This window comes from Nilaparvata lugens, chromosome 1 (assembly GCF_014356525.2).
Source record: "Nilaparvata lugens isolate BPH chromosome 1, ASM1435652v1, whole genome shotgun sequence".
NCBI lineage: Eukaryota > Metazoa > Arthropoda > Insecta > Hemiptera > Delphacidae > Nilaparvata > Nilaparvata lugens.
The window spans coordinates 23,847,472-23,861,396 of NC_052504.1; the positions used below are offsets into that span (position 1 = coordinate 23,847,472).

The 13,925-nt window shown below is 32.5% G+C and overlaps 1 protein-coding gene across 3 annotated transcripts; it reads left to right on the forward strand.

Annotated features, from left to right (window-relative positions):
* The first annotated feature begins 8,034 nt into the window (after positions 1-8,034).
* On the forward strand, positions 8,035-13,476 carry LOC111058475 (major facilitator superfamily domain-containing protein 6-like protein A). 3 transcript variants are annotated; one of them, XM_039423066.1, is made up of 5 exons: positions 8,035-8,187; positions 10,243-10,484; positions 10,953-11,126; positions 12,280-12,390; positions 13,138-13,476. In XM_039423066.1, the coding sequence occupies exons 2-5, from the start codon at positions 10,244-10,246 to the stop codon at positions 13,194-13,196; spliced, it is 585 nt and encodes a 194-aa protein (XP_039279000.1). In that variant the 5' UTR covers positions 8,035-8,187; position 10,243; the 3' UTR covers positions 13,197-13,476. The 3 variants fall into 3 exon arrangements, with proteins under 3 accessions (XP_039279000.1, XP_039279007.1, XP_039279017.1); XM_039423083.1 differs by lacking the exon at positions 8,035-8,187 and adding an exon at positions 9,660-9,836; XM_039423073.1 differs by lacking the exon at positions 12,280-12,390 and having other exon boundaries at positions 13,138-13,465.
* The last annotated feature ends 449 nt before the right edge of the window (positions 13,477-13,925 follow it).

The following is a 13,925-nucleotide window of genomic DNA, read 5'->3' on the forward strand; positions in this document are numbered from 1 at the left end:
AGATAGGAGTGTGGAACAGAACGTGGGGTCCCATCTGACCGAATCCCAAAAGGTCGAAGAGTATACTTTCCCTTATAGTCGAATCTCATCTAGCCGATGAGATTCGATCAATTGCGACAAACTACAACATTTTTCTATCAAATGGGATTCGACTGCTTGAGAAACGGTCAGATGGGAAAATCAAATTTTCGACCTTTTGCGACAGTTGAGATTTTCGGCCAAATGAGATTACTATTAAAACTTTTCGATCATTTGGGATTCGACCATTTGGAAAGTACAAGTTTCAATTCTACCATTTGGGATTCTTCAATTTTCGATCTTTTGCAACAAAATAATAATTTCGGCCAAATGGGAATCAGTCATTTGACATGCCACTAAACTTGAACTTTCCCAAATGGTCAAATCCCAAATGATCGAAAGTTTTAATAGTAATCCCATTTGGCCGAAAATCTCAACTGTCGCAAAAGGTCGAAATTTCATTTTCCCATCTGACCGATTTTCAAATAGTCGAATCCCATTTGATAGAAAAATGTTGTAGTAGAATAGTTGTGAAACTATGATAGCGCCAGAAGTGTCTCAAACACAACAGTGGGTAGGCCTACTACATGAACTTTTTGAAAGTGATTTGAGAACAAATTTTTAAAACAACAGAACTGAAAGTTTTCAACCTTATCATTCTACCTCCATTTACAAAGGCTTTTGATTGAGCCGAATGAAATCTTCTATCTTCTATATATATATATAAATGAATGCCTGTTTGGGTGTTTGTTCCCTATGACTTGAAAAATACTTGACATAACGGCATGAAACTTTGGGAATATGTTGAGTGAATATTGGGGATGGTTCCTGACCAGAAATTTCAATAGGTTGGCTAATGATGCTTATTTATTAATCCATTTTACAGACCTATGTTTTCGAAATTGTCGGCCTAGCGGCTACCGAAGAACGGAGCAACAAAATAATAATTTCGGCCAAATGGGAATCAGTCATTTGACATGCCACTAAACTTGAACTTTCCCATTCATAAATGGTAGAATAATTTACATTTTTTTCCTAATTTAGCTTAGCTTATATTCATCCTGAAATGGGAGATGGAAAGACTATGTAATTCTGTGTGATTCATTGTACATCGCATATTTCCTGGACCATCTATTGACAATCAACAACTATGAGAACATTGAATTCATCTTCGAAACACTGATTTAACCTATCTATTTTTTTTTTAATTCAACACTTTACTGATAGATATTACTACCAATTGATTGAGAAGAATATGGTTTGGGAATAATGAATGCTGCATGACTAAGCACATAGGAAGTCCATATTCAGATGTAAATGAAAATATTGATTGTCAGATACATTTCATGGTTTACCAAATAAAGTAAAGTGTGACTGAGATATATCTCCTGATTTGTCTCTTGTGAGCATGCCCTGCATGGTCACTTTATGGACAGAAAGTTTATTATTATTATTATTATTATTGACTTTTTGGTGGTACGAAGTTCACCAGGTACGGTAAGCTAGTTGTAAATGAAGCTTTATTATCAATAGCCAACGCTGAGAAAAGACAGGCTCAATCACCATGAATACTATAAATTCTATGAAGGACCAGTATCCATTAATTTTGAGTATAGTTCAATCACTTCCATTATGGACACTGAATACATTATGGACAATCAATACGTATGAAATATATTAGCCACAAAGTAAAAAACATTGATTGAAGTGACCCCAACTACTACAATATGAATAACCATTTAGATCAAATATAAGAAATTACTCACATCTCTCATCAACTCGTACTTTTGCTCACAAAATATTAACACAAAAATATAAGTTATATTGAATGAACTCAAGGCTAGTACCTACCTACTCAAGTTTGTCTTTTTCTGGCCGTGCTACAAATAAATGTAGGTTTGTGTTTGACATCTTGTTTTTGTGATCTTATTGTCTATTAAGAAATTTGTCAATGTGATTCTTGCTTGCAATAAAATTTGAATTAAAAAAAAGAATTATCAACAAACTCCTAACCAAAGAAAATCTCTGTGCTCTGTTCTAATCGGAATGTATGAGACTCCATATACACTTATACAGCTGATAGAAGACGCAAAACAGAACTGGCCAAGCATACAACCACAGAATAAGTACAGAATGGAAACTTGTGATAAATCGCCTATGTAACCAATGCTTTTTACATGACCCCAATACTAAACACGTCACGTGACCTTGGGAAGTTCCAATCCTGGTCTTCTGATTGGCTCGTAGCAGTGAACGAGAACAATTGATCCGGATCATTGAAGTGATCCGAACCTACTATCAATAAGGAACTATAAAGACTGGGTACACGCAGTCGCCATTTTGAGTCATAGCATAGCATTCGTTTCAACTGCTTGTATTTCTTTGTCAGTAAAGGGTACTATAATTCTATTTTATAAATACTCAGTTACTTTTTTTCACTAAAATGAGTCAAAACCGTTTTCAAATTAGTTTACAACGAAGCTGCAACTCATACTATAGTAAATATTACCATAGTAATATTTAAGATTTACTCAAAGATAATGATATTTTTTTCAAACTTCAGGTTTCAATTTAGGAGAAGTGAGTGAGATAGATGTAGTTAACGCTTTCACCTTTCAAATATTTGAAGAATGATAGAAGTAGTGGTTCAGATGGTACACCCATTATTCCATCAAAGAATTGAAGAAATAACTAATTTTACCATTATTGTAAATATTTTATTTGTCAATTAGAAGCAATGAATTTCCTCTCATCTGGAAAGAAGCTAAAATCACTCCTATTTATAAATCAAGCAAAGAAAATGAGATAGTAATTTTAGGTCTGTAGCCATTGGTGGAGCTGAAGTCATCAGTTTCAAACAACATTCAGTTCCAAGATTATTGGTTTTTTAAAAATGTTCTTGAAAGTGTTTGAGCAATTAAAGTCTTGTACATAACAGTTCAGTTATTTTTTTATATAGAATATCACTGTTACTAGTACTAGGACTAACGATCAGTTTATTTCTATCCTAAATAATTACTTCAATTCATTTTGTAATAGCTTCTCCTTGTTGTAAATTATCTCATTCATAATAACTGCACTAAATAGATATGTTAATTTTTTCCACTTTCACTAAGCACTCCTGGTAGTTTACACCAGATCTGTTGGCTTCTTCCTTTTCAATCCCCTCATTAATGTTGATTGTCCAAAAGCGGATTGCCTCAACATTTGGTGGTCATTTAGAGCCTCTTCATAGGTCCTTGCTGTTTTTACAATCATCTCCTTGACTGTCTCCACCTGAAGGTCTCTATGAAGGTCGGCGTTCCTGATGAAATATGGAGCATTGACAGCATTTCGAAGAAACTTGTTGTGGAATCGTTGGATGATGCCAATTTGCTCTCTGCTGTACAGCCCCACAGTTTGTGCACCATACAACCAGACAGGCCTTAGAATTTGTCTGTATTGTAGGTTGATGAGCTTGAATTCCTTCCTATCAGCCAATACATTCTACAATACTGTACTTGTAGTTGAGCTCATCCAACTTTTTCTTAACATGGTTTCTCCACCAAAGCTTGGCATCCAGAGTAATGGCACATATTTTGCCTCGTTTGCATATGGTATCACGTGGTTGTTGATTCTGACTGGTATGCAATCATGCGGTCTGTTTGTGAAGTTCTATTTTCTCATTTTTACTCTTACATGAGCGTTTTGTGAGCATATTAATTGATTTGTTTTTCATGAGTCAAAGACACTGGGTACGGTACTGTCCAGGTACTTTCACAAAATTTTATTACTTGCTATGTTGAAAGCTTTTTCTATTTTACTAATTGATCATCTCAAAACAATATTACATGGATAATTGACAATATTGTAATGTGAACTTACAAACTGTAGGCTACCATACCTATTATAGGGTACCTAATATAGGTAAGTGTTGAAGCTGAGCAGTAGTTGGTTTACAATATTATCACTACCTACCTAGTTTATAGGCTTACTTACAAATTCTCCTTGATATTATGAACTCTATAATGAATATTAATATTGTCTTAAAAAAATACCGATCCTAGTGGCTTAGAAGACTCACTATTACAATACACTAGTAACGGTGAGTCTTCTAAGCTTGGCAAGCTACAGTAGTATAGCCTAGGCCTATATCTTTTTCTCATCCAAAATCGGACTGATAGAATAATTTACTGGCCTTCTCTGGTATTGATTATTTTACATCTAATAATAATCCATGCAGTAGTGAGTAGACTATTAATTATGATTGATAGAAACTTTTTTCTGAAGACTGCACTTTCCAAAACTAATAATGTTGAGGCACAGAGTTGAAGGACTGTAGCTGGACTAGTTTTGTACGTACCAGGTTTTGTTTAATTTTATACGAATCATTTCATTTTGCTCTGAACAATACGTTCATTTTTTGAATTTATCCTTGTTAGAAAAATATTCTCATCAATTTTATAAGCCACTTCAGTCCTTCAGTGATGTCAATATAAACTCTGTCCAAAACCATACAACATAGCGTACGGAGGTAATTTGATTTTGGCTCCTTCTTCTGTGACTCAAAATGGCGACTGCGCCTACCTGGTATTTATAGTTCCCTAACTATCAATACTATTACAATGCGGCGCTTCCTAACAAGATGGCGGATTTTAGCGTCAGGGTACTAGCCAAGTTTCCGTACTGTATGTATACTGTGATACAACAATGGAACAAACACGTGACAAGCTCGCGCTTTCGATTCATGGAAAATTAAATTCGATCAGCTGATTGATAAAATTATTTTAAGCTTTCCGATGATTTTACAACATATTATATGTATATCATGTGTCAATTATCTCAGTTCCATATGGCATTCACATTACCATGTTCATAACCTTACTAAATAGGATCCTTTTTCATCCTTTGAAACCCTTGGAGGAAAAATATCTCAAAATCAGTTCTTAGTGCGCATCTAGCATGTTTGAAGAATATTTGTGCAGAGTTTAAAGTCTGTAGGCCAATTAGTTTGAGCTGTAGTGTGATTTTACATGAAAATTTTCAAAAAATTCCCTCTCCTGGACCCCTCTCTGCTCCTGGTCGGAATTTTTCTGCATAGATCTGATTTTTTTCGTTCCTGAACGAAAAAGCTCCTCATGACTTTGCTGTGCAATGAACAGTTAAAAAGTGAAAATTTTGGGGGGCCCAGCTCCCTCAGGGGGGGGGGCAGATTTCTGAAAATCCTTTTGTAGTGGATATTTTGAGGCTACAATAAACAATTGTGGGAAATTTCAAGTTTTTAGGCTTAGTAATTTGGGCTGTGGTGTGATTTCAGTTTGTCGGGGCTTAGCCTTTTAGATAAAGATAGAAGAAGAAAAGGAAGAAGAAGAAGAAGAAGCAGAAGGAGAAGAAGAAAAAGAAGAAGATAGATTATTATGTTGCTTTAGCCTGTGATCTGTATAAATGTCCTGTAACAACTGAAGGTGCGTCCACACATGCCGAACCGAACCTCGAACCGCGCAGCAAACCGTGCATTCCTCCGAACATCTTACCTTTCAACGAACATGAGCATATGTTTCATAATGTTAAAAATCAGCTGTTAATCATTCGCCGTACCGCACTCCGAACCATTCGCCGTGCCGCTTGCCTCTGTTCTAACTGCTCGCCTCACCACACTACGAACGCTGAACTTTTCAGCCAATCAGAGCCCTTGACTACAATTCGCCGTGCAGCTCGCTCCACAATATTTTGGCTATCCATCACAAGCGGAAAACATGCGAACATGAATACAGAAGTATGGGCAATTTTTTATTTGATTAAATTCATGTTTTGAACAATTCATTGTTACAAATGATAAATTGATAAGAGCTTATAAATATTTTCTAATTCAAATGAAGTAACTTCTGAAAAAAAATGATTGGATAAATACCAATATTGAACTATTGTTGACCGAGAACTCAGGACATCGACAATTCATCCAACTAATTCTGTATTGATAAAATTATAATCATTTTCTCTATTGATAATCAATTTCATCAACTAATCATCAACCAACTGAAAAAAGTACTTCAATTTCCATGAATTTATTAATAGAATTATATAAATCTAAAGTGTAGGTCATATCTAAATTCACAAAGAGTTCGATTCTTGTTGGCAAGATAGATGTTAATCAATGCAGAAATCATTGTTATTTTACTAAAAGATAGGATAAAATGAATAGTTCTCTTTCAGGGGAAGTTTTGACAACCCACAAAACTCATTTTTCATTTGAAGAAATAATATCAAAAAGGTGCATAGGACCTTACTTTTTTGTTCAGCTTGCCAAAATACCCCTCATTTCAATATTAAAATTTTCTACTGACTGTACAGTGAGTCAATCATTCTATCAAGGCTTGAATAATTTTGAAATTTTAATTTAATATAAATGGTAGAGAATAATATTATCATGTAGATATCAACACCTTTATTTAAAGACATATTAACAGCATGCGTTTTTATATTGCCTATACAGCATTGATAAGACTGTAGACGTTTATTTAGCAGTCTCAAAAAACTGTTCTAGCTGAAAAATTAATAATATATGCCACGTGTAGCTTATACATTGCATCAGGAAAACGAAGTTCAAAACTATGGTTTTCCTAAACATATGTTTTTGAGATAATTTCTCTGATGCAGCTTTTCACATTCACCATTATAAATAATTATACAGAGTTTGTGAAAATAGAAATATTTATTGATTACCAAAACAATACTATTATTATATTAATGATAATAATTAATTATTAAAACAATACTTTTATTATATCAATAATAATAATATTATTATTAAACATATTTATCAATTATCAGAACAATATTATTGAGGTTGAGTTGAATCAGGTAGAAAGCAATAATAGAACAGATGTTCTTTTTTGAATTTCTATCATATTATTTTGTTATTTCCAACGATTACAACATATGTTAGAATATCACATGTCAATAAATAAATTATCTCATTTCCATTATGGCACTCACCTTACCATGTTCATAACCTTACTTAATAGGATCCTTTTTCATCCTTTGAAATCCTTAAGAGGCAAAATATCTCAAAATCCGTTCTTAGTGCGCGTCTAGCATGTTTGAAGAATATTTGTGCAAAGTTTCAAGTCTGTAGGACAATTAGTCAGTGGCGGTTCTAGACATAAAAAACTGGGTAGGCAAAACTTATCATACTGTAGGTCTATTCATAGACCTATGGTAGGGCTACTTAAGTAATTCATGTAAAAAAGACGTCAAAGCGTATAGGTATTAAATGAAGATGTATTAATAAATATAAAAATTGTTAATACTCTTATTTATTCAAGTATTATTAATGAGTAGGAGTGAGAAATGTTTCCACACACTGTAGATATGATGTTCATTTTACTGTTTTACATTACTACGGTATTTCTGTACCGGTAATATCTGAAGTGAAATTGATAAGTTCGTCATTTTCTTTAGAAATACAAATACAATTAAAAAACACAGTTTCATTTTTTTCACATCCACAACAAAAATAAAACTGTGTTTTTTCAATTATGGAAAAATTCCACATTCTCATTCAATTTTTTCACGAATAAAATTTAGGTAACCAGAAAACTATAAATGTATATTTAAAATGTATTTTTTATAAAATAATACAAAAATTTGAATAATTTCCAGGACTACCTAAACATGATTAGTTGAAATCTCCAAGCTAGTAAGACCTGTGAAGAATTGAGTGTTCAAGAAAATTTCGAGATGAAAATGTTCTTACGTCTGTTTAAAGATTTCAACTGAATGAAATTATAATAATCATTTGTACCTAAAGATACCGGTACATAATTCACAATTCCTTCACAACACTGTGGAATTGGATCTTCACGAATATTGAATGTTTCTAGTGAAAAGTGAAGTAGTAAATATAATAACTATTCTAATGAATTCTGACGATCTGAAATTGAAATTCTGTAATATGTAGTATTCTATAATTCTATAATAAGTAGTATTAAGGATTTGCTATCGATGTAATTTGAATGTTTCTACTGGGTTATAATAATATTAATTTTTTCAGACGTCTGTTAAAAAGAAATCCAAGAAATTAGCTCTCGATGTTGGAAAGATATTACTGAATTTTGAAACCATCATTTATCTTTGCTGGTGCATATCAGCTGGTGGATGTGTTGGACTGTGCACAGGATTTTTTTTCTGGTAAGAAGAGACAATTAGGGTATCCAATATACTATTAATTAAGTTTTTCCTTCAACGTCATAATTATATTATGATTGTAGTATTTTGTACAATAAATCAATGAATGAATTCATGCCATGAAACACAAGAATGATTATTATTACTTGATGGTTGATGAAAAAAGAGTGGTTTACAAAAAAAAACATAAGAGTGTCTTTGACTTCTTGAATTTGAATAAATTCGTGAAAATTTTTTTGGAACTCTAGTTACGCCTGCCCATGAAGGTAGCTAATTTTCATTTCTTGAGTTATGGTATAGATTTTGATATGCTTCATCAAAATGGTGGCCATCAAAAATAATTTACACAGCTTTTCTGGTACCGGTATGTATATCTTCCCTTTGCTTGAAAGTATCTTTTATACACATTCCAATATGTATAAATTATATTCTCACAGAAAAAATATGATAGATTAATAATAATATAATATAAAATAATACAATTAAAATAATATAAAAGCTCAGGTTTTCCTTGCCGGCTGTGCCAACAAGTAATATTATTTTTTCTATTGTAGAAGACTAATTTGATTAATATTATTGTATTGTAAATTTTAAATTATTGTGAGTTTTCTTTTGTAATGTTATATTGGCAAATAAATTATTATTATAATATAATAATTACCAGTAGAGCTACGATTATCCGGACATTGTTTATCTGGAACTTGGTTATTCCGGCGTCCGCTGGGTGATATAAAAAAATGAAAATTCCCTAAAATCCCAATTTACTTCATTTTTCAAGCGGCTAATTGGTCCGCCACAATCAAGGTACAGTACAATATTCTTATAAATAAGAGATCTGAGTTACTGTAACTTATTGAATTACACATCATGATATCTATTTTATCTAGAATGTGAATGAAAAATAAGTGTATACAAGTCATATTACATAGAACTCGTAGTGCTAAGTAAGCCTACTGTAGGCCAGGATGCAAAGTTCTATTTAGGTCTACATTATTTGAGAGCTACGGTAAAATTGAGATGACATCGATTTGATTATCAGTTATCCGGATCCGGACACTGTCATGCATCATTTAGTCAGGATAATCGCTGCTCTACTGTACTCACTTATTGTAGTCTACCAGAGTATTGCTGGATTTTGTATAAAAAACTCATTCTCCATTGTTGTGAGGCATACACCAGAGACAAATGATTACTAAAAATTTAAACATTATCTTCACTTTATGCCTACACTTATTGATTGTATCGCATTGACGTTGACAGGCCAAAGTAGGCTGTATAAGTGCTCATCAGATGCACTGATAAGTGCATAAGCTTATCAGTGATGAGTGCTCATAAGTGCACTTATGAGCACTCATCACTGATAAGTGCTCTACATTTATTATTCAGTATAAGTGCTCTGAATGATTACCTGTTGCATGGATTTATTAATTTAAAACTCATTATAAATAGTTATTTGTGCAACTAGTGCGCAAAGTGACAGTTTGCTGCACCGAAAGAAACGTTTACGCCCGAGCCGTAGGCGAGGGCGGAATGGTTTGTTGAGTGCAGCAGAGGAACTTTGCGCACGTATTCCACATTAAGTTTTTCCTACAGTTACCATTGAATATGAAAAGTGGGTAATTATGGATAAAATTGCCTGAAATCCATCAAATGTAAATCTGTGTAATTTTATTATTAATAAATAAAATAGAATGTAGTATGTGTGCTTGAATGGCTGAATGTGGTGGCTGTCAACTGCTGTCGTCCACCCCATTAAGATTCTTATAACGTGCACCAGTCACAGTTACCAACTTAATATTGATTTTGCTGCACTGGTGCTCCATATAACCTACTAACTATTTTGCGTTGCCATGTTGCAAATCTGGAGTGCAGGAAAAATTTTTCCCGCACTAGAGCGGAAAAGTGATTCTTTGCGTTCTGTAATCAGTGCAGCAATGGCCACTTTCCAAGGTAACTGTAGGAAAACACATTTTCTATTGAGTTATTTCTTGTTTACGATGCTTATGATTATTGACAAATTAAATTGATCGTTAAATAACACTTCCATTCATTTTCCAGCATGGCTTTCCAAGAAACTTGGTCTTGTCAACTGCATGTCCCTAGTTTTGCTTCTCCATGGAATAATTTTCTATACGATGTCATTACTAATAATCCTTGGCATTTTCTACCTCTGGCACTGTTTAATGGAATGGCTTTCAGCACTTTATATTCAGTCATGACTTCCTATGCCAATAACCTATCGTTACCTGGAACAGAGACTACAGTACAGAGTATAGTTGGATCAGTATATGAGGGCTGTGGTGAGTTTCATTTATCAATCACCTATTACAATTAACATACAATAGCCAAAAACTGGCAAAAGTCATGAATTTTCAGAAATTGATAGTTATTTTGATATTATAGTTCTCCATCAGATCCACTGTGTACTAAAATGTTTTCATATACAATGAATTTTCTGTGGAGCTACAGTACCGGTACCAAATTTTATTTCGATTTTCAGTTTTTTATATTTTATTCTATAGATAGTAAATTTGATTTTTTTTTCTTAAAAAATCTATGGGTTTGGTTAAGATGGTTTATGTTGAAGCTTGAAGGTTGAAACTCAGATATAAATTAAATCAATATTTCTCGAAATTTCATTTATTTGTTTATGTAAGGCTACTTTTTCATAAAAATCTACGAATCTGCATAACTTTAAAGCTGAGCAATCATTTTTAAAGTGATATTTCAGCTGAACTTATACATCAATTATCTGAATTGCATTGCAGGGCTCTCAACTGGAAATTTCGTAGCAGGTCTAATGATGAATAGCATGAGTGGAAGAACCGTTTTCAAGATGTTTGGAATAGCAATGCTGATATTAGGTGCGGTGCACTGTTCACTGCACTGTATCATCTCAATCAACTCAGCAAATAGAAAGAAACTTCCAAATAACATAAATTGTAAGTCATTCTATAGCTTATTATTTATGTATTTTATAGGGTGGTATCTATGTCGACTCTCATGAAAAGAACCTACCGTACATGATGGAATAGAATATTATATTTTTTTATTCCACGACAAAATCAAATTATAGCACTTTTCATAGAATAGGTACAGTAACACTTCCAAAAAAGTTCATCAAGTACAATAATTTGCATAAAACTCTTTTCTTAAAATGAAAAATAGACTACATTGCAATAGTTCCAAGAAGAGTGTGCCAAGGAAATCAAAAATCATGAGGTACCTAGACATTCAAATATTTATTTTTAAATATGTATCTTCTTCCTTCTTCTTCGACTTTGCCTTTATTATTCCGTTTGAACGGGGTCGGCATTCATTCCTTGCAGTCTATTCTTCTCCACAACAACCTGTTCAATGTTTCCTCTCTCCTTCCAACCGTTCTCTTGCAAGTCAGCCGCTATTCTGTATTTCCAACTCAGCTTTGGTCTACCACGTGTCCTCTCACTTCATCTAAAAACAAATACTGCTCTCTTCATTTTCTTCTTCTTCTTCGCCCCACATAATCTGCCAATTATACAGGGTGATTATAAAAAGATTTAAGATCGATGGATTTCTTCCTGTGGGGTTTCATTAAGGATAAGGTTTATATTCCGCCTCTACCAGACAATCTTAATGACCTCCGAAACATTCGGATCGCTGCGATTGCACCTGATATTCTGGTACGAGTGTGGCAAGAAATCGATTATTGGTGGGATGTATGTCGCATTACCAACGGCTGTCACATCGAACCAAAATAACACCCACACCTTAAACTTTGAGTGTTTTGTAACTAACTGATACCTTTCTCAATTCTAAAAGTAATTTCAATAAAATATATTTATGTGCTTTCAAAGTTGTAAAGTCCTTTTGTAATCACTCTGTATATTTTTAAATATCTATCGAGTAATAGAAATAGGAAAAATCAAAAAGTAATATATATATATATATTCATGATGATTATTCTTTTCAAAAAAATATGTCAAAAATTCACGATCTTGATTAATTTGATCTTGACATTTTTTGCAGGAACTCTCTGAAACATGCAAAATAATGGCGAGTCATTTTCCATTTTATAATGAGAATTCATTCTAATGACGTGTTTTCCCATTTCAGGTTCTGAGCACCCTGATTTGGAATTTTCGCCAAAACCTATAGAATCAACAATAAAATATAACACTGATTCATTCCCAAACGGAATTAATAACAGTACTTTGGAAATGAAAGGTTTATACTCCAAAAATGATTTTAATGCTAATTAAAAAAAATCTCATCATATTAATGATTATATTAATATTTAATATTATTCTATTTATCAATTATTTATACATAAATATTTTATAATTAAGTATTTAAATAAGGCTACTTGAATGATTATATCAAAATATAGTACAATAATCTATATAAAACCGTTCTCTTAAAATAAAAAATAGACTACATTGCAATAGTTCCAAGATAAATGTGCCAAGGAAATCGAGAATCATGAGGTACCTAGACTTTCAAGTATTTATTTTTAAATATGTATATATTTTTTCTTCCTCTTTGACTTTGCCTTTATCCCGTTTGAACGGGGTCGGCATTCATTCCTTGCAGTCTACTCTTCTCCACAACACCCTCCCCTGTCCTATGTTTCCTCTCTTTTTCCAGCCGTTCTCTTGCAAGTCAGCCGCTATTCTGTATTTCCAACTCAGATTTGGTCTACCACGTCCTCTCACTCAATTCAAAACGAAATCCTGCTCTCTCCGTCCCAAATAATTTGACAATTATATGTTTTTAAAAATGTATCGAGTAATAGGAATGTAGGAAAAATAATCACAATTATATACATGGCTATCATTATGAATATTATTTTGAAAAAAATAACGATCTTGACATTTTTTGCAGGAGCTCTATGAAACATGCTAAGTAATGTCGAGTCGTCATTTTCCATTTTATAATGAGAACTCATTCTAATGACATGTTCTCCCATTTCAGGTTCCGAACACCCTGACGTGGAATATTCAAAACCTATAGAATCAACAATAATACACTGATTCATTCCCAAACAGGATTAATAACAGTACTTTGGAAATAAACGATTTACACTCCAAAAATGATTTTAATGCTTATAAGAAACATTTCATCATATTGATGATTATATTAATATTCAATCTTATAATGAATTAATATTATACTATTTATCAATTATTTATACATAAATATTTTATAATTAAGTATTGAAACAGAGCTACTTTAATGTTATTTTATTTAATTTTATTTTTACTGTATTGTATAAATGAATAAATGAATAAAATGTTCAATTATGATGGAAAATTACTAGTACCCTTTTCTACACTTTTTGTGGTGTTTATATCGAAATATAAAGAAGGCTACAAGTAATTTTCTATAATAATAATAATAATGATATATTTTACAATACATCTACCACCTTTGCTCATTGAACAATGATTTGTTTATTCAGTTCAACAGCTTCAATTTAATTTTAATTCAATAAAAAATCCATCCACAATCCGATTATTTACTACTTCGACTATTACTACTTAGCCTACTAGAAAAGATTTATATTCAAATCATCCAACGTGAAATTATTTCTAGAATTATAATATTCATTATTCAATATACTGCAAAAATTATCAATTTGGAAGTAAGTTGAATTGACGAATTTCTCTAGTTATACTGTGAAACACATGAATATATATTATGAAGACACAGAATCATCGCCTACTGTTCATATGCTTGTGCCTTGTGGTCGAAGCTTTATA

Excerpts from the sequence above, each read along its gene's own strand:
- LOC111058475 (XM_039423066.1), top strand. The coding sequence starts at position 10,244 with ATGGCTTTCCAAGAAACTTGGTCTTGTCAACTGCATGTCCCTAGTTTT. Across the intron at positions 10,485-10,952 it reads ATCAGTATATGAGGGCTGTG|GGCTCTCAACTGGAAATTTC; the intron begins GTGAGTTTCATT and ends ATTGCATTGCAG. Across the intron at positions 12,391-13,137 it reads CAGTACTTTGGAAATGAAAG|GTTCCGAACACCCTGACGTG; the intron begins GTTTATACTCCA and ends CTCCCATTTCAG.